Genomic DNA, 23,604 nt, shown 5'->3' on the forward strand with positions numbered 1-23,604 from the left:
CTATAGTTTCTTAATAATTGTTATTCGGTTATTGGCACATTTATTGTTTCATTTCAGTATTGTAGCAATAAAATAATAAACGATTAATATTGAATTAATTTCCATTCTTTATATTATTTTTCCCGCTATTTTAAAATTAGGTACCTATTGAAGAAATTGATAAAAATAATGATTTAAAAAGTCAAAGGACAATGATTTTATAGCCTATAGGTGATAACCCCCCAGTACAAAATATCCTATTTAAACATTTTCTGGGAATGTCAATGTTTTACGCAACGTCTTATATTCAATTGGGGCACACTATACATTTCCACTGTAACAAGAATACGGTAGGTACCCAATTGGAGCATACAATTTTATTTTATTTAAATAATAATTCTAATGCCGGGTTGCATATGATGTTGATTTGTCTAATAATTCACTAAAAATGAAACAATCAATCATGGGTCCCTAAATAATGTTTAAAAGATCATTAGCTCACTATCGGTTTATTAAATTATATGCTTATGCTTCAATAGGTCCTATAGTATTCTATGTTAGTAAGTAGTACCTAATATAGTTGTCTTACTATAAGTTTTGTGTGGGAAAAACAGATGGCTTCAACCTACAGATTGCAGGTAAGAAATCAAATTTTAACCATACAATTAAATGAATTAGGTAAGAGACATTTTACTTTGCAATGTCGTTTTTATTTTATTTTTGATATCAAGTTGGTGAAAAAATGTATATAAGTTTGAAAAACTAAAATATAACGGATTGTACATCAATAATTATACGTTTATTACTGAACATTTTATTGGCAGTTTCTAAAGTATTTTATAGGTGTCCTTATAATGTACTTCCTGTAGTTGATCATTGCATTATTAGTTTTTATTAAGTTATATAAATAATTCATTAAAATATGTTGGTACAAATCGGCTATTACCTTAGTGTAGTGCAATAATTTTACCATTTTAGAGCTAAAACACTACTAAATTATAAAATCATATAATATTTTGGAAAAGTCTGCTTTTAAATTTTCTAATTTACTGTACACAATTTGTTCTCAATAAAATCATGGTAAGCTTAAATGTTATTAATAATATAATTAACAAAGACAAGATTCATTAAAAACTATATTTATTTGCATCAGTTAACGTGCTATTTTTCACAAGCTACATGTATTCCTAATGTGCATGTATTTTGAAGTGAAATTTAAAATTTAAAATTATAATCATCATTTGGAATTTTAACAGTTTACAAAGTGTAACTGCTTAATATATAATTAAATTATGCATAAAAAATTAGAAATATTCTAGACAGTAATATGCTTTTCAAATTATTAAAATATAGAAAAGAACATATTGCAAGTATTTTTAATAAATGCCTGGTACTTAAAACAAATAGTATGTACTACTCAGAATAAATTTATACTGATTTTATTTTAAAAATAAAATGTTAATTTTGTTTTTCAAGATTTATTTTATGCCAAATAATAAGTTTTATAGTATACAATTTTATAAAATCATATATCAAACACAATAACACAAACTTTTAATAGAGATTACAGCACTACAGCTTTAATAACATGTCTATACAAACAACAGACAAATTTACATTATTTTTAAAATTAATGAAGCTTAAATTGTATCATGTTGTGGTATAATATTTATGTAAAATGTATTAATATTTTATAAAAACTACCTAACCAGAATCAAAATAAAACTTAAATAGTTAAAATAATATTTAAAAAGAACCAATTTAATTTTAATGCGACAATAAAAAAATATTATTTCCAAGAAATGGACCTCTTGAATTCCTGATCATACATGCTAAGTGCCAAAAATCATTTTTACCAAATAATAATAATTTGTTATAGCACAGAATATCCAAACTTGGTGTTGTACAAACTGTATATTTATATATATACATAAGCAAATTCTGTAGTTAGCCATGAATAAAAAAGAAAAATGGATAATATACCTATATGTTTAAAATAAAATATTACAAAATTGTTTGAAATATTATAAAAAAAAAAAACAAATGCAGTGCCTTTTTAGATTACCATTTAATCTTAATCTTTGCATAAATATACATTTTTGTTTTTAAAACAGGTCACAGGTTACACCTTCAAAATAATATTATAACCTACATTAGATGATAAATAATTAATATGTTTTATAAAAATAGCAAGAGAATATCAATTTTGTTTTTAGTAATGAACAAACTTTTTTTTATAGAAAAAAGGTCTTTTGGTTCTTTAAAAGTACTAAAATTATAAAAATGAGGTAAAGCAAAAAACAAAATAAATCATTCATTAAAAATAAGGATTTCAATAAATATTTAAGACTTTAAAAGCATACACATTATACATTTTTTAGATTACTTTACATAAGTCTTATCATTAATATAAGGCACATAACTTAAACTTTAAGGCTATCATTAATAATAATATAGACAGTCTCTGTGTATTACTTATAAAATAGTTATATAACATGTTATATAATGAAAATTTATTGTTTTAAAATATCAAATAAGTTCTATAGAACCAATCAAGTATCAAGATAAATTAGGTTTATATTAAAAGTTAGACACTATGATTTCCAAAAATTTGGATTTAAATTTAACTTTCTTTCAAAGTTTTCGTACCATTTCTGAATTAATAAAAGTGGTACCATAGGTGTTTGCTGTGGGCCAGCATCAACTGCATAACTAGATACGTAATTGTATAAATTTTGAACCATTTTTTGTGTGAACTCAACAAACGTTGATAAATTTTGCGTTGATTCTATACAGGTTGTTTGCAATTCAGCGTTTATGAGAGGTTCAATAGATATACCAATTTGAGCATTTATAGAAATTGATGGAAATTGACTGAATGCATTTATTGGTTGGTTTGTTACATCAAAATGCTGTTTAAGATTTGAAAGCTTAAATATGGCAGAAGGCTTGTTATTGGACAGGATACCCAAAAGTTGCCAATTTGGTTTTGCATTTTCATCAGGCCAACTGAAATACACTAAAATAAAACATACTTAAATAAATACACATTTTTCAAGTGTTATAATAATATAGCTAATAATAAAACGTCTGTAAATATAATAAGACTTATATCATTGATTAAATATACATAGATAGCCCACGTCAATGGGCATAATGGAAACTAGTTAATTAATAGCGCAATATCTCAATAGAGAGCGTGTAGTGTCACAATTGTAAATTAAATACTAGAAATAGACGATAATCGTAGCCAGTTGAGAGTCCACTGTTCATTTTTAGATATTTAAGATAAGAAATAATCTAAAATGGTATAGTATTTAAATATATTTTTTTTTCTATAATATGATGTTTCATGCAATTAATTTGTCATCAGTCCTAGAAACCTAAAATTTGGGGTTTGAACATTGTTTTAATTAAATGTATTGCTTTAAGAGGAAGTCGCACCCGCATATTATGTTGTCTACCTGTCTTCGTCTCACACACTTACGGCATACCAAATTTTACGCTCTGCAGATCACGTTTAGCTCCGTTAATTTAAAATTTAGAGTAAATTTACCTCTTATAAAATTGAAAGGTAAGAAAATCCTTTAGGGCATCTCATCGGCTTTTTGTTATATTTTAATTTTAAAGCGAGTTATGAGTATTTAAAGGTGTATAAAAAAAAAAAATTAAAATACTCACTTCAAAATTAAAATATAAAAAAAAGCCGACGAGTTGCCCTAGAGGATTTTCTTACCTTTCAAATTTATAAGAGGTAAATTTACTAAATTTTAAACTAACGGAGCTAGACGTGATCTGCTGAGCGTAAATTTGGTATGCCGTACGAGTGTAAGACGAAGACAAGCGGACAACATAATATGCGGGTGTGACTTCTTGTTAATAAGTAATCATCGTATTTTTATAATTTTAATTTGAAGAAAATAAAGTTAATTATATATTTATATTAGTTGACCCCGTGCTCTTCATTGCCCTTAAAAAATGACAATCCTTTAGAAAATTGTGATTGTTCAAATTCTTTTAGATGTAACTCGCAGCAATAAGTACAATTTAGCCAGGTTGGTAAGAATATGTATTTTTATTAATTACAACATATTAAAATTAGAAGTCAATTTAAAAAAGTCATTTAAATTCTTTGTCTTTCAACATTTTTATTAAAATTTTTTTTATACATCTTGTACATTCAATAACAATTCCAATATGGCAATATTACATGATAAAAAAAAAAACTTAAGTGATGAATATGAGCTTATATATTATGGGCAAAGTATATACAAATAATACTAGAAGTCTAAACCAGGAATAAATTATGATACAGAACTTAATTTTATTTAATATACTCTTTTAAATATTATTAAGAATTTTCAACTTTTTTTTTGATTTTTCACTTCTAATATGTTTCAAATTTTTTGAACACCAATTAAAATTTTTAGATGTGGAATACAATTTTCTTCAATAATTAGTGAATACATTAAATATTTAATCAATGCTTATATTGTCTTATAATATAAAATCTAAATTAATTGTTGTAAATTCATATAAAATATACCTAATGCTGTAACTAATTTATACATACAAGTATGGTGCAGATTTAATAGGAAATGATTTTTTTTCAATGATACATAGTATGTATTTCATAAGAATACTATTAAAATGTGATTAGCTTATTTTTTTTTTTTTAAATAATAATAATTATTATTATTATTAGGCTAGGTTACATTTTTCAGGGGTTTCAGGAGAGTTAAAAAACATTTTGTTGTGACTTAAAATTTTTTTAGTCTAGTAGTTTTATTTGATTTTATGTCCTAAATATAAATATATATCGAACAGCTTTTGATTATTATTTACACGCATATGGAAATTTGAATACATAGATTTTTTATATAATTTTGGTGCTTATTCCTTAATTTTATTTTAGATAACTTGTCTAATGTACTTATTCTTTATTATATTAAGGTATTATTATTATTAATGATTTATCTATATTATTACAGTACAATACCCGAGGTTCAAAAAAATAAAGTGTAGACAAATGTTTTCGGTAAAAAAATAATTGATAATCAATTTTGATAAACGTCACTTGACCCCTTAATATTTGTGATAATCTTGTTGATCCCCTATTGTTATAAATCTTCTTTTGAGTAAAAAATCTCACTCAACAAATTCACTGAACGAAAACAAGTTTATTTTTATTATTTTATGCTATATTGCTATGGTTATGGATTCCAATTATCAGTGGTCGAAGTGGTTCAAAATAAGTGGAGGGATGTCATCCCACTTTGACAACTGCCAATAATATAGATCCTGACCAAGTTTAAGCAATTGAAAAGGTAAATGTAAATTGGTTCACAGAGACTATAGCTATTAAGTGTTAGATGTTTTAAATATTCAAATTGCATAATTTGTTCGACACTATGCTGTAAATCTATTGCTGTACTTAATTATGAAATTATAAGTTTTAAATTAATACTATTTATAAGTAATAACTTATTCTTACCTGAACCAGCTGTTCCCTCAGGAAATGGCACAAGACCAGTCAAAAACACACAAATGTAATTCACGGATTCGGCAGAGTTGATAGTTATCATAAATTTTGTTTCTTCTAAACGTTCAAAATCTGTCCGTACCTAAATAATAAACATTATTAATGTCATAATGAAAATATGTTATGTTTGTACTTTATGGGACACCTATTTTTTTTACAATTTTTTTACTACACGGGAAAAGATGTTGAAGTCAGAATTTGGGGCACAGACATAGTTCCAAAGTTTTGGCACTTGAAAGTTAGGATACAATACGTTAAATAACTTAAAAATGTCACAATTCCAGTGGTGTCATTGACCTATTTGAGGTGGTCTTACACAAGTCTAGGGATATTTTCAATATTAATATCCAAGCGAGCATAGCGAGCAAGTGACCACGCTTGAATAAATGTGCTTTTTATTATAAGCAAAACAAAAGAATAATCCTCAGAAAAAAGGGAGCAAGGGAAAGCAATGTGTTATAACACATAATTTTAAAAAAATGTTTGAAAAATTGACTAGGAAGCTAAATAGAATTGCTGAAATTATCATTTACCAAAAAAAAAAAAAAAAAATGCAGACGAACGTGTCAAGATACAATTAATCAGCTTGATATTGTAGCATAATGGGGATTTATGGGCTATAATATAAAGTGAAAACTTTGATTAGCTATAACTTCAAAACTAACTTAGTGCCCCAAATTTCGATTTCACCAACATTTTTTTCACCTATAGAATGTCTTAGTCCCCCGTAAAAGCCAAAAAAAGGTGTCCTGTAATGTGCAAATGTTCCAAAAATATGAAGTGAATAAAAAAACTCAAAACTTATTATGATAATATCTATTTAAGTTTTTGGGTGACAATTTTATATGATGGTGCAGCCAGGCAAATTGTATACAACTCGTAAGGGTACACAGTCACCTACTACTCACCAGTCTACCGCTGACCAACAATCCAAACATTGCCGGCACCGAGTCCACCATGGCAACAAATCTCGAGTGGACGTAATAAATCGAACAGTTAAGTATCCAAATATGTAGTGAGCTGATCGGACTTGGCCGAAATTCGCGTCGGTCAGGTTGGATGATCGCAAATCCAATTCACACGTGATTAATAAAAATCGACCACGAGGGAACGAGCTGGTTTTAAGCGTCACTGCGTCTTAAACTTATGTCAAACACAGGCAGGGATATTGGATTCGATTCAAACGGCGGCTAAGAAAATATTGTGCAGCGAACATTCTAGATGTTTGAGAAGAGTAGAAGACTAGAACGTGCCGTGTGCGCGACTTCCCGTACATTAGCCACTTATCACTTATGATAAGGTAGAGGACGAAATACTGCATATTCTATTGCCTATTCATATTTTAAAAGGAATTTTAATAAACATATTCATTTTTCAAATATAATTCAGAATTAAATTAAATAAATATATATATATAAATAATACGTATAAACATAAACATACTTTATACACGTTATTTTTTATTTTCAGATTAAATTATGTCGAGCTTATAATATTTATTTGTGAAAATTATCGGGCCGATACTATGAAGTATAAACTATTATATTATTTTTGGAGGATCATAATAACTAAAGAGAATCGATTCCTCGTGGTAATGCAAGTAAAGGATCTCAAAAATATTATAAGGTAATAATTAATTGAGTATGAAAAGATCTCGAGTATTATTTTTATCCGGTCCGAGTTTACAATTACCATAATATACAGATTCAAGATGGATAAATAACAATTATTATTATAATTTTTGAGATTATATTAAAACAATGTCTTATGTTATTAACTCAATGCTCCACTTAGCAGACAATAATTACCTAACATAACTCCAATTAAATGGCATTATATTTCATTCAAGATTATAATAAACCTTTTGACTCCAAACATAATATAGCTATAATTATGCTAAGAACATTCCTAGCTTTTTTAATTTAATATTTTATATAGATTTTGATTATGATAAGCTTTGAATAATTATGAATGAATTTGATAATTTGACCCATATAATTGATGTTTAATATAATACATGAAAATATTAAACAGAAAAAAAATGGATAACCGCTTTGCTGTAGAGTAAGAGTCAAGTGTACCTCGTCATTACGTAGGTTACTGTAATCGATGAGTTAATTTGAGTTGAATGATAAATCATTGTATGCGAAAAATGATTCTAAGGAGACAGACTGTCATCAGCCTATTATAAGTTATAACATCACTAGAGTAATATTTGAGTCTATAAGCTACAAACTATGGACGTATATAAGACCGTACTACAAACATACTAATTCAAAATGAGGTTCCTCATAAGTAGTTCATTAACTCCTAATGTTGTTAATCAAAATATCTAAAAATATATACAAACACAGTTGTATGAAAACTCGGCTTTTCCGGAAATTTATCGTTCAAATATTCTCCAATTTTCACATATTTCCGACCTAGGTAGGTATTATACATTTATACTATAATTTGTAGTCATACAATTATATCTAAATAAATATCATAGGTATAGCCATTTCGTACTCATTAAGATAATATCCGTAATTCTGGATAGAACCATATAAACACCTGAAAAATAAATATTAAATGTTGAGCAGGTAAATTAGGTAGGGACCTACACCTATTTGAGTACGAAATGTAAGATCATGTTCCGTCTCACAATTTTCTATAGCATCGGATAATACCGGTATTCTTTCTGGTCATTACTCTCGACAACCGTAAGACGTTAATGTTGATCTGGAAAGAAGCAAATTTTTATGTTTAAACCGGTGATGAATCGACGACCGTTAGGCATTTTGGAGGTTTAAACGAAATGCCCCTGTGTTGGGGTGCCGGATTAGCTGGAGATGCGATGTACGAGTCCCCGATGCGTACCAACACAACTATTGCAAAGGTATATTATGTGTAGAGTTTATCTTTTCTCATACTTTCGTAATCAGCGTTCCGGGAAGAACGTAAGCAGAACGTTTCGATTGTCCGAATATAATATAATCCCGCGTTAGTAACGATACCCGTGATAATAAATTAATGGATAAATATTTTGGAACATGAGTTAACATTGTTACTTGAGTACTCAAAACATAAAATAATTGATTTAGTTGTTGTATATTTTACTCTTTAATACTTAAATCTATGGTATTTTTATGATTTTCGATTGTGTTTTGAACTTAACCGATGAGTTAGTTATATTTATCAGCAATGGTTGGATTTCCATCCTTATGACCAAATAACCGAATCTATACTTTAGCTGTAGGTTTATTATACCCTGGAAAGATGTCGATTGTCGAGTCGAGGTTATAGTCGTCATTGTGGCCTACTCAACAGGTAAATATATGATATGTATGTATGAATCGTCAATCGAAATCTTTCTAGAGTTCAGCAAGTGGTTCAAATATTAAATGAGGCATACTACATAAGTATTTTTGAGCTCTTCCCTCATTAGTTACTCAGTTAAAAATGTTGTTCTAATTATACCAATGTTAAACCTTAAAATAAAAACATGTAAAAGTATTTATAATGTTACCCTTTTGTTTTTTATAACTTCTGTGTTTCAGTTGGACAGTTATCAACCATTTTATGATTAAGCATTTTTATATTTTTCTCTATTTTTATTATAACATAATATTAACACCTTGACTGTCATGTGACTGACGGCACCCGCCACCCATTGTTGATCACTACTACCATGCCGCATGACCGCTGGCAACTGTAAATGAATACAGTTGTATAGTATAAACTTTTCCATGGCTCTTCATTAATGTACTTCAAAGAGCGCAGTGGCATAGTGGGTATAATTACAATTTTTCCTGATGTAGTAAACATTATTTTTTATATTTTTTAATGTTTTTTTCAAATACAATAGTATAAACAAAACTTGGAATGACATAGAAAAATATGCTTAGTGTCAATAATGCATATCATGTGACCCTAGTCACATGGCAGTTAACATGTTAGAAATTTAAGTTGTTTATTTACCTCATTTATTTAAAATAATTTTTTGTGTGTGTACTTAAATTATTTATTAATTTTTTAGGAAATTAAAAATGAATACTAACATACTCTCAGGTATGGAATTAACTTTCTTATAAATAATCAATGAATTATAAACAAAGTTACTTTTTTTTAGAACTCTGTGAGATTATTCACGGTTTAGGAGAAAGAATGCCACGCAAAGATACAGTTGAGATAATTCAGTCAGTATTAATAAAACAAATGATTTTGTTGATTTATCAAATTCGAAAAGCTGCAATATTACTTAATCACCAGAATATATCAATTAAACATGTACTATATGTTTTGAAAAATCATAAGGTCACTCTTATTCGAATTCTATCATACTATCGTAAGAAATAAAAAGTATAATTATATATTTATATATATATATGTATATATCAAAACAAAATATAAACTGATAAATCAAAGTGTTACATCTAAACTATTTATAATGTACTGCTTATTTACTAATTTATATTATATTATTTTTATAGTGTTAAATGATAGTATCCACCGAATCACCAGTTTAAGTGATACTGATTTAAGTAAGGAAAAAAAGGAAAAACATAAACCAGAGTTGATTGATAAAAATATTATTGAACATTTTACAAATTTAGAAAATGAATCTATAAAAACAGGTATTATTTAATTTATATTTCACAGAATAGCTTTATAAACAAATAAATAAACAACATGCAATGCAATTTACAGAACGTAATAAATTATTAGTACATTTATATTTTTTGTGTTAATTAAAATTTAAAACATAAATAGTATTTTATTTATTCTATTTGAATCTTACAAAAATAATAAATAGAATGGTAATTTTAATCATCTGATGAATGATAAAATATTTTTTAGATCCTGCTACTTCTTTGGCTACAATCGATTTTACAACAAAAGACTTATCACCTGACAACACCAATGTTAAAAGTATTTTTAAGATACTTAGAAATGAAATTGTGGATTTGAAATTAAAAATAAATATTACTGAAGAAGAAGTAAGAAAATCTAATGAAACACGCCTGCTTAGAGCTAATGATATATCAATTATACTAACAGCTAAGTATGACAATTGCTTGTTACTTTTTGATGTATGATAATTTTATTTATATATATTTATTGATTTTAGTGGATATGAAGGCTTTGAAACATGCAGAAGAAAAAATTTTCGTAAAAACAAAACGGGCGAACTCTTATTGTTACAAGTACATAAAGCTCTCCCATGGAATATTAAATACAATAATCAAGTTAAAGATGTTCTTTTGTTCTTAGCTAAAGTAAAGTTTCAATTACAAATACTGGTTATTACAATTAGCTTAAAAATTAAATTAAATTTAAATCACTAACAGGAAACGATTCATTGTCTTATTGATCGTGTGTTTGAAAATAGAAAGTGTACAGACATTTGTGATGAAAATAATTCAACCATAATGAAGGTAAAACTGATTTTGTATGATTATTAAAGTTATTTCTAATAAATTTTGTATTTAGAAAAAGAAATATGGATCTATACTTGTTAATGAAATAAGAGCCGTTATAACACCTACTTGGAAAACTCCTTTAGAAGAAATCCGTTACCCATATGATGAACATGATGTGTTTTTTAATAATCAATTGATATTTGAATTATAAACAGTATTAGTATAAGTAAATATAATTAAATATTGATGTGTATTCTATACTATATTTTGGAATATGAATTATTTAGTTGGTGAAAAATGATATTTTAAAAATAAATTTCCTTTTTATTAAAATTATTTTGAATTTATATCTGTAATAATTTTTTTATATTGATAATAATAATGTTCAATAATTATTTGTATACAACTTTTAATGAGGTATAATATTAAAAGCTAGTTGATTTTTTTTGTTATATAAATTTAATTATTCATAAAAATCAGTTTTTGATAATTTGTAAATTTTGCATAATAAGTCAAAACTGCATGAATATTATACTTATAGTAAAAATCTTAACCTCTAAGTCCAGGATAATATTATAGATTTGAGCATTGTTGAACACAAATATTATACTGGATTTTATTTTAATGAGCAACATTCCATTGTTTTTATATTGTTCAATGTATGCCCTGTTATGTGGTACATTAATACTTAAGTATTACAAAAAAAATATAATTTGAAAAGTTTGCTAATTTTCAATTTTTTTTTAAATTTCACCAATTTAATATTTTGATATTTCATAATACTTTCTACTTAAAAACTATTTTAAGAACAAACCTAAGATGTTGATGTGTTAAACAATTAAAGTATTGATAGTACTAATAATTTCCTCATTAGAAATTACTACACGTTTACAATTTAGTATGATAATATTTACCATTATTTATACGTATATAATACGGTTTATAAATAATACACTATATACTCTCAGTGATAGAAAAAAAAATAGGATATAAAATAGAACATACAATATCAGAAACGAAACGTAAATAAAGACAAAATGATAACAACTAGGAATAAAAATAAAATAAGAACAACATTTAACAATAATTATATTTATCATCTTATTTTGTACGTTATTAATATTAGTAACCCTAGTACATAAATTAAAGTTTGTCCAAATTTGTAAACAGCCGATCAGATATAATTGATTTTGCCTAATAAGGTGTTACGCAAATATTATTTTTTAATTCATTATTCATGGAGTTGAAGCAAGTAGGACCAAAATAATCTTTGACCAAACAACGTATTTGTGTAGGCTACAGGGGCATTATATGCTTTGTTTCTCCTCCTATTTTCTATTTTGTTTATATTGTACCAAGTGTTTATATTTTTTATTGCCCATAATATGGGTAAATTAATTTAAACGGCAATACGTTTAGCTCATTATAGTTGAGTACTGTTGACCTCACTAAATTTTGTTTAGTCAGACAAACTCTTATTATTTTATTTTGCTGCAACTGTAGTGGTTTGATTACATTTGTAGTTGCACCACCCCAAATTTTTATACTATATTGGAGAACTGCTTGATAAAATTAAATATATACTATTCTGATGAAGTGTTTTGGTAAAACTGAATGGAGTTTACAAAAATGATGTAATGATATACACAAGCGCTTTATTAAATAGTTGATATGCAGATCCCATCTCAGATGCTTATCAAAAGTTATACCTAAGTATCTGATACTTTGAACACTTTGAATTTAACTACACGTATTAGTATTGTTGAAAGGAAGAGATTAATAAAGTAATCCAAACAATGTTAAGTTAAATTAATAAAAAGATTTTTAATACATTAAATAATAAACCATATAATAATAATATAAAATGCACTCAAACACGTATATCAGCAACGGGTCGCATATCTCGACTAACATAAGAAACTATATTATAATAATACTATAACTAACATTTGTAACTGCCGCATGCATCAATATTGCAAATATGTCACCTCTGCATTTTTGCTTTCCTACTAAATATATAACTATATAGCGAATCTACAATGTGACAATACTACCTACATGTTGTATACAATCTACAGGGTGATAACTATACATTTTTATTTAATATTTCAACATGTATTAGTAGACATTATTTTCACAAAAGTGAATTGTTAAATCATTTGTAGGGATTCGCATGCTATTTACAGTGAATGTCATATAAAAAGTCTTACTCGTACTCAATGACAATCAATATATATCAAATAAAAATGTGTTGATAAAACACTTTAAGATAGGAGACATAGTATTATATATTATAATATAAATTTAAACTCATACACTTTTTATCATTTTTGTATTCGTGATTTATATAATTAACATTTTAATGAATTAAACAATAAAAATAATATATCGGTGAAATAGTTTGGTAATAGGTTAAAAACAAATTAAAGTTATTAGTAAATTATTTCATAAATTCCAATGATTTGTCAATGGTTTGTATAGCAAAGAGGCTGTGATAACTGATGCCAGTTAATTTGTTCCTAGTTTTACTTATGGTTTCTTTGATTACCTTTTCTAAAACGCGTTAAGCTGATACAGATGTCCCAGGGATCAGTAGATATTTTATTGCTAAATTGTACAGTTTTGGAAAACTGTTTTTGTCCTTTCCCATTAAATCAATGGATCTATACTATAATATTATAGAATTAATTAATTAATAATAATATTATAAGTAAAAGAATCTGGGTAATACTAAAAATTTATTGTTTTCAAAACTCTTTTGCCATTTAAAATGCTTTCATAAGACAGTTGATCTTCCATAAAAGTCATATTTAAAATTTTAATATTAGGGTTTTAAAGCTATGGAAAATTAACCAATATTTGAGACAATTATAAATAATGAAATAAAATTATGAGTATCAATATTTTGATATAATCAATAATATTTGGACATCCCTGTACAGAGAGTGACTCAGTTGAAAAAGTGTGCGACTGAGACTCGAATTCACATGTGCCTACAGTCCCTACATCTCCTTAGTTTTTTGGTGAACTATGCTAATTTTATTATTATGGTTTAGGATCTTTGCAACCGAATTATGTAATCTATAACTATATTTAATATTATTATTATATATATATATATATGTATTTATCATATAATATTATTATTTTTATATCAATACAAATTTTATAAAATATAATAAAACGTCACTTTTTTTAACATGTTTGATCTTGCTAACTACATGTCCTCAAACTTAACAAAGATATAACAAGTTTTAACAATAATATACATTTTACAATCAAAAATGTTTTCAAAAGGTTTTTTTATCATCTATTAGTTAGTGTTTTATTATTATTGATAAATTATCCATTTAAATCTGTAATTTTAAACAATGTTTCATTTATAATTTCTGTTTTGTGTGATGCATATTGTGTTGAATGTGGTGAGGTTGGCTCCCATTATTCTTATTTTTTTATATATTAACAAACATACATCTTCTTATTGTATCATTATCTTATGGTAAGAGCTTCATTAAAGATTTCATCCGTAAAATCCAAATCTTTAAAATTATTTAATAATTGTTTTTTCAATATAATATTATAAGATCATACATTGCTTAAATTTATTCAATGGTTGTTGTGGATTTTATTGGATTTCGAGAGCTGATGAAGTCAATGCATCATTAAAGAGGTCTTACATTTGGCCAGACAAAACTAAATTGAAACTGAAAACTAATATGAGAATATTATCATCTGACCAAGAAAATATAAATTTTGCTGATGCTTTACTCCGTGTCGGTAATGGTCAGTCACTGTCTAGAAATAGTAAAATTGATCGGTCTGAGTTTTGTTTTTTAATGTATAATTTGCTGGACCTAATTGAAAATGTTTCCCCAAATTTATCTAATATTTCGAATAAAACGTCAATTTGGTTTCAAAAAGGGCAATATTGTCACCAACTAACGATCAAGTCAATAAAATAAAAAAAATGATATTGTTAAAATTCAATGCAACAACAAAAGTGTACTATTCCGTTGACACTGTTTTAGATACAGAGGAGGCGATATATTATCCAACTGAATTTTTAAATTCTTTATCTCCTTCAGGGACTCTAACACACAATTTAATTCTAAAGGTAGGTTCTTCTATAATTTTACTTCGTAATTTAAGTCCACCAAAATTATGTAACGGTACAAGATTACAAATAAAATCTTTAAAAAAAATGTCTGCTTGAGTGCATAATCCTTACTTGCTGTGGAGCTGGAGAAATGGTCTTGGTTCCTAGAATACCAATGATACAAACCAATTTGCCATTCCTGTTCAAACGGCTCCAATTTCCCGTGAAATTAAGCTTTGCAATGACTATTAATAAGGCACAAGGTCAAACATTAAACGTCGCAGGCTTAGACTAAACAGTCCAGTGTTTTTCCTAAGGTCAGTTATACGTAGGGGAGTTTACCAATTGCGCTTAAAATGACCTTTTAATATACCAATTGCGCTCTGTCTTTTTTTGGGTCGATAGACCAATTGCGCTCAGTTGTTTTCAGGGTTTATGATATTATTCTACATTACACCTAGTATATAAAAATATTTTTATAAAAATATGTATTTTAAATAAATATTTTCAGTCAATACAAAAGATTATACAATGAACGTCAATATTAATAATAATTGTACAATATAAATCTATACCAAATTATACACATAGATACACGTCAATAATAAATAATTAATATACATAAAAATATAAAAATATAATTACAATTTATGTTTTTCATTTAATGTTTTTTATGTTTTACTGTAATAATAAGAAACTAATTTTAAAAATTCTTTGCAAGTAATTTTTCCGGATTTGTATTTCTCAATAATAGATTCTATGGCCACTTTCTTCACTAAATACGCTCGGTTTGATGTATATTTATCTTCTTCAGTACTGTTTATTGCAATATAAATGTTGGTTTGTGTTTCTATAATAGCTTATAGAAAGACAAAAATATTTGGATGTGAGGAATAAAAATTTGATGAAAATGAAGCATGAAAACTTTCACATGCATTGGTTGTACGTTCAGAGCTTATTGTATTCGATGCCCACAGTATGGGAGGGAATGTAGAGGTTGGTGATATTTAATTTTCAACGATATAGTCAGTGAATTTGGAAACATTTTAATTCATTGGCTGCATTGTCATTAATTCATTTATAGAAACATCCACCACTTCATAGTGTGGAAAAAGCGACAAGCCAAAAATCAAATGTAGCCATTTTCCTAATTCAGAATATGTGTTTTTATACTCAGCTTGTAGTCCACATCTTTGGATATTCCTCTACCAAGCTTGTCTTAAATGAAAACTACAACCTACCAGAGTTATTGAAGGCCAAAATTTTTTAACAGCAAAATGAATTGCTTGTTCAAAATCGGCAAACACTGTTTTTGGACTAAAATAAAAGTTGCATATTTACTAATTAAAACTCTAGTTTGCGGCGTTGGGAAAGTGGCGTCCCTATCGTCCAGTGCCCTTCATTGGGTGCTGCAATAGCCCCACTCTGATCTTAAGTGATCGGAGTGGTCTGGCCCTCCAGGTTGGGGGTTGAGCGTCGGGTTAACAACCCGACCTTGTAAAAAATTTCTGTTCAGGAATCGAACAACAACAAGCCTCGGACTAGATTGGGAAAAAAGACTGGAAATTGGATATCGGAATTAAAATGTGGTACATGGAATATACGAACACTATATAAACCTGGAGCAACTGTGAAATTAGTAGGAGAGATAGAGAGATATAAAATGAAATGCGTGGCACTACAAGAGGTAAGAATGGAAGAGGAGGGTACAACAAAGATATCACAAACAACAATCATAAATGGAAGAAGTGAACGAGGTCACAAACTAGGGACTGGTTTCGCTGTGCATGAGTCGATCATACATATGATTAAAGAGTTCAAAGATGTAAACCCGAGAATCTCAACATTGACCCTGAAGGATAAAAACATTCACGTAGTATTAATCAACGTACATGCACCGACGGAGGATAAAGATGAGGAAATTAAAGAGGAGTTCTATGATACATTAGAGGAGGTAGTTGATAATACGGTGGGAAATATAAAAATTGTACTGGGCGATCTTAATGCAAAAATAGGAAAGGAAAGGATATACCATAACGTGGCAGGAGTGCACAGCCTTCATGAACACTCGAATGATAATGGTTCAAGACTGGCGAATTTTGCATTAGGAAAAGGTTTAATAATCAAGAGTACAATGTTCCTACCCAAAGATATATATAAATATACTTGGGTGTCACCGGATGGGAGGCACAAGAACCAGATAGATCATGTACTGATCAATAATAGGTTCAGAAATAGTATAACTAATGTAAGAACATTAAGAGGAGCCGATGCAGACTCCGACCACCTGCTAGTAGGTATTTGGATAAGAATTAAGTTCAAGAAACAATACAGACATAAATTAAATACAGTAGAAACCGTTTATAATGACATTCAAGGGACTAGTCAAAAGTGGTCATAATAACCGATTGTCATTAGAACCAAAATGACAAAAATTAAATTAAAAACTCTTTTATATACATGCAATGATCAAAATATTTTATTACAATAACATTTTTAATGTGTTATTATATTATATATGTATATAAATCGTAAATTTAATTCATATGGAAAAAAAATAATACAATTTTTTAATATTTAATTATTATGTATTTTAAAATAAAATTTATTGTGAATTAAAAAAATCCGTAATCTTAGTTTGAATTTTATTCGTATAGAAATCATTCTCTATTTTTTTTTCTAGTTTTTCAAAGTTAATTGTTGAACTTACGTTATTTAAAGCCATATAATTTGATAATTTTTTTACTGCATTGAACACTGCATTTATGGAAAAATCTTCATCAGCCGTATCAGCTTCTTCATTATTTTCGTCTTCATTATTTTCGTCTTCCTCAGGCGCGTCGCTGAACGAAGAAATAAGTTCTTGATCATTAAGCGGTTCTGATGTTAGTACATTATTATCGAAGTTAACATAATCATCAATATCTGGAAAACATATTTCTTCTTGATCTTCTTGGACTAACTGTTGTTGTATTGCATTTTTGAAACCCGCATAATGAAAACAGTTTTGAATCGTACTCTCTGTTACTTTTTCCCAAGCTTTGAAAATCAGTAATATGGCATCTAATACGTTGATATTGGTATCAATTTTATTTTCCATATTATTGATCATTTTTAGCACCAAACTTTTTCGAAAATAAGTTTTCATACATTTTATTACACCTTGATAAATTGGTTGAAGAACAGACGTACAGTTACTGGGTAAAAATACAAGTTTAATATTACGCAATACAACTTTAGAATGTGCTGGACAGTTATCAACTAAGAGTAAAATTTTTTCTTTTTTTCTTCCCAACTCTAAATCCCAATTTAATAAAATTTTAGACCATAATTCTGCAGTCATCCAAGCTTTGGAGTTTGATTCATATGTTACCGGTAGACAGTCGATATGTTTGATATTTTTGAAACAATGTGGATTACGAGATTTTCCAATTACAATAAGTTTCATTTTTTTTCCAGTCATACTTGCTGTAACTAGGATGGTCAGACGTTCTTTAGACATTTTACCACCTGAACATCTTTCTCCTTTAAATTTAAATGTTCTGTTTGTAAGCATTTTGAAAAAGAGCCCAGTCTCATCTGCATTATAAATTTGATCATCTGTGTATCCTTCCCGTATTTTTGGCCATACTTTTTCGAGCCAATTTTGTGTTATTTCAGTGTTGACCGAATTGGATTCTCCACTTATTGTCGAAAACACAATATTATGTTTTGATCTAAATCTATGAATCCAACCAGTGGAACAATTAAAATTATGCTTACCAAGGCCTTCAGCTAATTCATTGGCTTTCTGTTGAAGAATTGGTCCATTTATTGGAATGCATAAATTTCTTTGATTTTTAAACCATCGTAGTAATGTCTAAATCCATATGCGTACAATTTCGAAGTTTTTTAACTGATAATTTTTCGTTTTGAAACATTTGTTCTATTTTGTCACGAGCTTTCCATATGTTAGAAATAGTGGAGTGACCTACGCCTAATTCATTTGCTAGATCGGAATTTTTTTCACCATTTTTTAAACGAAAAATTACATTTGCTTTTTCTTCAATTGTAAATTGCTTTCGTTTACTCATATTGCAAAGATTGAACACTCAAACACAATTTACGGTTTATCGCACGACAAATACGATCAAGTACACAAATATTGGAACACTGACGATAAATTTACAAAACAACGATAAATTAGCTTTATCGGTTGTTATAAGACTTTCGATAAAATAAATAAAGTCATTATAGATAAAACCTTTTTCCAATAAAATCAAAAATAACCGTCATAACATCCGTATAGTCATTATACAGACGTCATTATAACCGATACAAATTAGTACATACAATATAGGAGTTTTGCCGGGACCTTCAATCTAAGGTCATTACACCCGGTATGTCACTACAACTGGTGTCATTATAAACGGTTTCTACTGTTCTATAGATAGATACGATATTGAGAAATTAGAGGAAGTTAATATACAGAAAGATTTTAGCAGAAGAATCTGTGAAACTCTTAAATTACAACATATAACAAATACAAACGATGTGAATGATGTGTGGATCAAAATTAGAAATGCTGTGCAGCAAACTGCAAAAATAACAATAGGAATAAAGAAAAAGAGGAAGAAACCCTGGTTTAACAAAATATGTGAAGACGCAGTACAGAGGAGAAAGATAGCCCGAGAGGAATGGCTGAAAGACACTTACAATGAAGAGAGGACTGCAGATTTCAGTAGACGAAGGAAAGAAGCTCACAACATAATAAGATGCGAAAAAAGGAAATATATCCAAAATATTATGAAAGATGCAGAACAGGACTTTAGACTAAATAGAACCCGGGATATGTTTAAGAGGGTAAAGGACATAAAAGAAGATTTTAAAAAGAAAGAACTTTTTCTCAAGGATGATGATGGAATGCTGATAACGGCAGAAAAAGAAATAGCTGAAAAATGGAGAGAGTATTTCTACAAACTATTAAATTGTGAAGAACCAACCGAGAAGTTCCCCTTTAATATTGAGAACATAAATACACAAGAATGTACATATCCTACATTGCAGGAAATAAAAGGACAAGTGCATAGATTAAAAAACCACAAATCCCCAGGGGAGGATTGTGTTCAAGCGGAACTCTTAAAAAAGGGAGGTGAAGATGTTATACAGTGGATTTGGCAAGTGATTACTATTGTTTGGACAGCAGAGAAACTCCCAGAGGATTGGAAGGTGGCGGTAGTATGCCCAATTCACAAAAAAGGAGACAATCTAGATTGCAACAACTACCGCGGAGTATCCTTGCTCAATGTAGCGTATAAAATATTCTCGAATTGTGTTTTAGACAGAATAAAAGAAAAAGCAGATCAAATAATAGGACACTATCAAGGAGGGTTTAGAGCTGACAGGTCCACGACGGACCAGATGTTCATAATTAGACAATTATAACAAAAATCTTGGGAGTTTAATAAAGAGGTTCATACACTTTTCGTGGACTTCAAGAAAGCGTATGATAGTATTCATAGAGAGAGTTTACTGAATATTATGAAAGAATTTCATTTTCCACAAAAGCTAGTCAATTTAGTATCAATAAGTGTTATGGAGACCTTGATAAGGGCTCAGGTAGGAAATTCAATAACTGAACCGGCTGCAGTGAACTCGGGGCTAAGACAGGGCTATTCACTATCGCCGATTCTGTTCAATGTAGTATTGGAAAAGGTAATTAGAGAAATGAAAATTGGGCCTAACGAGGGTATTAGACTACAAGACACGTCGATAGGCATACTTGCTTATGCTGATGATATAGTATTGATGGAAGAGTTTTAGGATAAGTTGAAGAGTTTATTCAGTAGGTTGCATAATGCAGCGTCAAAAGTAGGACTATGTGTAAATGAAGGAAAAACGGAATATATGTTTTTGAGTAGAAGGGAACTACCTTTCTGTCAATTCATAAGAGTGGATAACTACGAATTTAAAAGGGTAGAATAGTTCAAATATCTAGGTTCTATTTTGACCGAAAAAAATAATGTAGCAAACGAGGTAGCAGCAAGAATTCAAGCTGGGAATAGATGCTATTATGAACTGACTAAGGTACTAAGCTCACGAACAGTATCGCGAAGAATGAAGAAACGATTATATACGTCCTTAATACGACCGGTTGTATTGTATGGATCGGAAACATGGCCAATTAGAAAAATGGACGGGCATAGGCTCATGGTCTTTGAAAGAAAAGTTTTGCGGAAAATATATGGCCCGGTCAAAGACGAAATAACTGGGGAGTGGAGACGAAGAAAGAACATAGAGCTGGAAATACTGTATGGTAGCGCGGACATATTAGAGGTCATCAGAAGCAGAAGACTACGGTGGGCTGGCCACGCTTGGAGGAGCCAAAATCCACTTTTACATTCAGTGATTGAACAAAACCCTGTAGGTAAAAGGCCTCTGGGAAGACCAAGAATGCGATGGGAAGATGTTGTAAAGAAGGACGTTGAGCAGTTGGGAGGTTGTTCCAATTGGAGAAATCTAGCATTGGATAGAGAAGGATGGAAGCTTGGTTGTGAGACGGGATGGTTTTAAAGGCCCAATAAACCCCCCCAAAAAAAACTCTAGTTACTAGATAACTTATTTGGCAGCAAAGAAAATACTAATGGTATATAGTGACCGTTTTTTAAGCCATGTATCGTGAATAGCTGATAAAAATATTTGGAACAAAATTCTAAAGTTCCTGTTCACGCTCACAAGCTGTTAGCTATGATCAGCTGTAGATATCATTATTATTCGGCTGTTATTATGTAAATTTATTTAAGTATTTTTGGTAACTATATTTATTATCTATGGAGCAGTCATTGTATCAATGCCACCAAATTTACAATGATTTCTTGTTCTTATATAATTGTGTGCACGGCACTGAATATCGTTTCTAAGTTCATATTATCATTTTGTATTCGGTATGGTCTGTTGTACCATTTTTCTCCTCTTTCTTTTTCTTTCGGTGCTCTCGAAGCAACAAGTTGTGTTCTTCTTATTGGTCAGGCTAGTGATGTTATTCGGTCAATTCACACCACAGGTGAAAATTACTTACAAGCATACAATACATTAATGAACCGGTATGACAATAAAAGTGTAATCATTCAATCTCACAGCAGATCACTACTCGACACACCTAAAGTCCTCATAGCATCGGCAACAAATCTAGAAAGGTTACAACATCACGTCATGTCCAATGTTAATGCGCTCAGAGCATTAGGACAACCCATAGGGTCTTGGGACGCATGGTTGGTCACACTTATTTGCAGTCGCTTAGATAGTGCCACAGTGGGGGAGTGGCAACTCCAATATAATAAAAAAGAACTACCATCATTTTGTGAAGTTGAGGCATTTTTACTTAATCGCATTGCAGCATATCAGGCAAGAGAGATGAATGTTGCATCTACCATAGAAAAGAAAACTGTTGTAAAAGCGCATTATCATAATTTGCAGGAAAAAAGGTCTTCCTCGTAGGACCAGCTCAAAAATCAAGTTTTACGATTAAATGGGCTTTGTGCAATGAAAGCCAAAGATTGTACCTGTGTAAACAATTTGATAAGTTATCGGTTTATGAACGCCGTGATGTTGTTATGAAAAATCATTTATGTTTCAAATGTCTAAATGGAAACCATAAAGCAAGGTTTTGTAAATTTTCAAATTGTTCAAAGTGCGGAAAAAGACACAACATTAAATTGCATTTAGAAGAGAGTGATGGATCCACCACGTCTGACCAAGACAATGTAGCCGGTACAACTGAGCAGCCACTGTGTGATGGTGAAGGGTTAGCTCAAGCAATGCACGAGTTTGGTGATTCAGTGATGTTGGCCACTGCTATTGTACTCATTAATGATGTATCAGGTACACCCAAGCGTTGCAGAGCATTACTGGATTCCGGGTCACAGATCAATTTCATCACCGACGCTTGTGCTCAATCTCTTAAACTGCCCAGAACTAACTGTCATCTACCAATTGTTGGAATTAATTTAAAGCGTTCAATGGCTCATAAATTGAAACCGGTTGTGATGTCTTCGCGGTTTGAAAATTTTAGCACTCAAATAGATTTACATGTACTTCCGTCTATTTCAAATACATTACCGGCACGGCCCTTGAAACTTGATCATTTTAAAATACCAGGAGATATACAGCTATTACTTGGTGCAGAGGTGTTTTATACTCTTTTGAGCGGTGAAAAAATTGAAATTGATAATAATTTAATGTTTCATAACACTGTGCTCGGGTGGGTTCTGACTGGCAAGGTGTCTAATAGTCAATTTCATCATATCAAAACATGTATGCATGCCTGCTTCAGTGAAAGAAGAGTTGAACCAGCATTATCTTTATTTATCACTAAATCAAATAGCCGACGGGCTGATGACCAGAAGGTGGAAAAACATTTCACTGACACTCATTACAGGGATGATTCTGGCAGATTTGTTGTGCGGCTTCCAATAAATGGTGATATTGGCATATTTGGTGATTCGAGTTATATGGCTCAACGTCGGTTTCTCAACCTCTAGAGGCGACTGTCCAGAGACAAAGGGCTTGGTATTGCATACCATAAATTCATGTCTGAATATCTAATT

General features: G+C 29.4%; 4 protein-coding genes and 1 long non-coding RNA gene across 5 annotated transcripts; 3 read left to right on the forward strand and 2 right to left on the reverse strand.

The window, feature by feature from the left end:
• Positions 1-2,272: 2,272 nt before the first annotated feature.
• Positions 2,273-6,775, reverse strand: LOC111040701 (protein OPI10 homolog). The gene is made up of 3 exons (XM_022324714.1): positions 6,430-6,775; positions 5,474-5,603; positions 2,273-2,998 (listed from the first exon to the last, which is right to left on the reverse strand). The coding sequence occupies exons 1-3, from the start codon at positions 6,478-6,480 to the stop codon at positions 2,574-2,576; spliced, it is 606 nt and encodes a 201-aa protein (XP_022180406.1). The 5' UTR covers positions 6,481-6,775; the 3' UTR covers positions 2,273-2,573.
• Positions 6,726-7,152, forward strand: LOC111040712. The gene is made up of 2 exons (XR_002605234.1): positions 6,726-6,821; positions 6,992-7,152. It is a non-coding gene; the product is annotated as an uncharacterized LOC111040712 (long non-coding RNA).
• Positions 7,153-8,492: 1,340 nt separating this feature from the next.
• Positions 8,493-11,188, forward strand: LOC111040903. The gene is made up of 8 exons (XM_022324971.1): positions 8,493-8,830; positions 9,540-9,571; positions 9,633-9,848; positions 9,994-10,137; positions 10,361-10,565; positions 10,632-10,779; positions 10,852-10,938; positions 10,994-11,188. The coding sequence occupies exons 2-8, from the start codon at positions 9,550-9,552 to the stop codon at positions 11,132-11,134; spliced, it is 963 nt and encodes a 320-aa protein (XP_022180663.1). The 5' UTR covers positions 8,493-8,830; positions 9,540-9,549; the 3' UTR covers positions 11,135-11,188.
• Positions 11,189-16,296: 5,108 nt separating this feature from the next.
• LOC111040828 (craniofacial development protein 2-like) lies at positions 16,297-17,420 on the forward strand. The gene is made up of 2 exons (XM_022324884.1): positions 16,297-16,425; positions 16,536-17,420. Exons 1-2 carry the CDS (start codon positions 16,297-16,299, stop codon positions 17,418-17,420), a joined length of 1,014 nt encoding a protein of 337 aa, XP_022180576.1.
• Positions 17,421-17,624: 204 nt separating this feature from the next.
• On the reverse strand, positions 17,625-19,092 carry LOC111040837 (tigger transposable element-derived protein 4-like). The gene is made up of 2 exons (XM_022324897.1): positions 19,051-19,092; positions 17,625-18,878 (listed from the first exon to the last, which is right to left on the reverse strand). The coding sequence occupies exons 1-2, from the start codon at positions 19,090-19,092 to the stop codon at positions 17,625-17,627; spliced, it is 1,296 nt and encodes a 431-aa protein (XP_022180589.1).
• Between the last annotated feature and the right edge of the window lie 4,512 nt (positions 19,093-23,604).

This window comes from Myzus persicae, unplaced genomic scaffold (genome assembly GCF_001856785.1).
Source record: "Myzus persicae strain clone G006 unplaced genomic scaffold, MPER_G0061.0, whole genome shotgun sequence".
NCBI classification, from domain to species: Eukaryota; Metazoa; Arthropoda; class Insecta; order Hemiptera; family Aphididae; genus Myzus; species Myzus persicae.

Bases quoted from the DNA above. Each gene is read 5' to 3' on its own strand.
- LOC111040828 (XM_022324884.1), top strand. From the start codon at position 16,297: ATGAATTGCTTGTTCAAAATCGGCAAACACTGTTTTTGGACTAAAATA. The intron at 16,426-16,535 runs GTGCTGCAATAG...ATTTCTGTTCAG, and splicing joins CGTCCAGTGCCCTTCATTGG to GAATCGAACAACAACAAGCC.
- LOC111040701 (XM_022324714.1), bottom strand. From the start codon at position 6,480: ATGGTGGACTCGGTGCCGGCAATGTTTGGATTGTTGGTCAGCGGTAGA. The intron at 5,604-6,429 runs GTGAGTAGTAGG...TTTATTATTTAG, and splicing joins TGTTGGTCAGCGGTAGACTG to GTACGGACAGATTTTGAACG. The intron at 2,999-5,473 runs GTAAGAATAAGT...GTTTTATTTTAG, and splicing joins TGAGGGAACAGCTGGTTCAG to TGTATTTCAGTTGGCCTGAT.
- LOC111040837 (XM_022324897.1), bottom strand. From the start codon at position 19,092: ATGAGTAAACGAAAGCAATTTACAATTGAAGAAAAAGCAAAT. The intron at 18,879-19,050 runs GTAATTTTTCGT...ATATGGATTTAG, and splicing joins CAATTGAAGAAAAAGCAAAT to ACATTACTACGATGGTTTAA.
- LOC111040903 (XM_022324971.1), top strand. From the start codon at position 9,550: ATGAATACTAACATACTCTCAG. The intron at 10,566-10,631 runs GTATGACAATTG...TATTGATTTTAG, and splicing joins TCAATTATACTAACAGCTAA to TGGATATGAAGGCTTTGAAA. The intron at 10,939-10,993 runs GTAAAACTGATT...TTTTGTATTTAG, and splicing joins ATAATTCAACCATAATGAAG to AAAAAGAAATATGGATCTAT.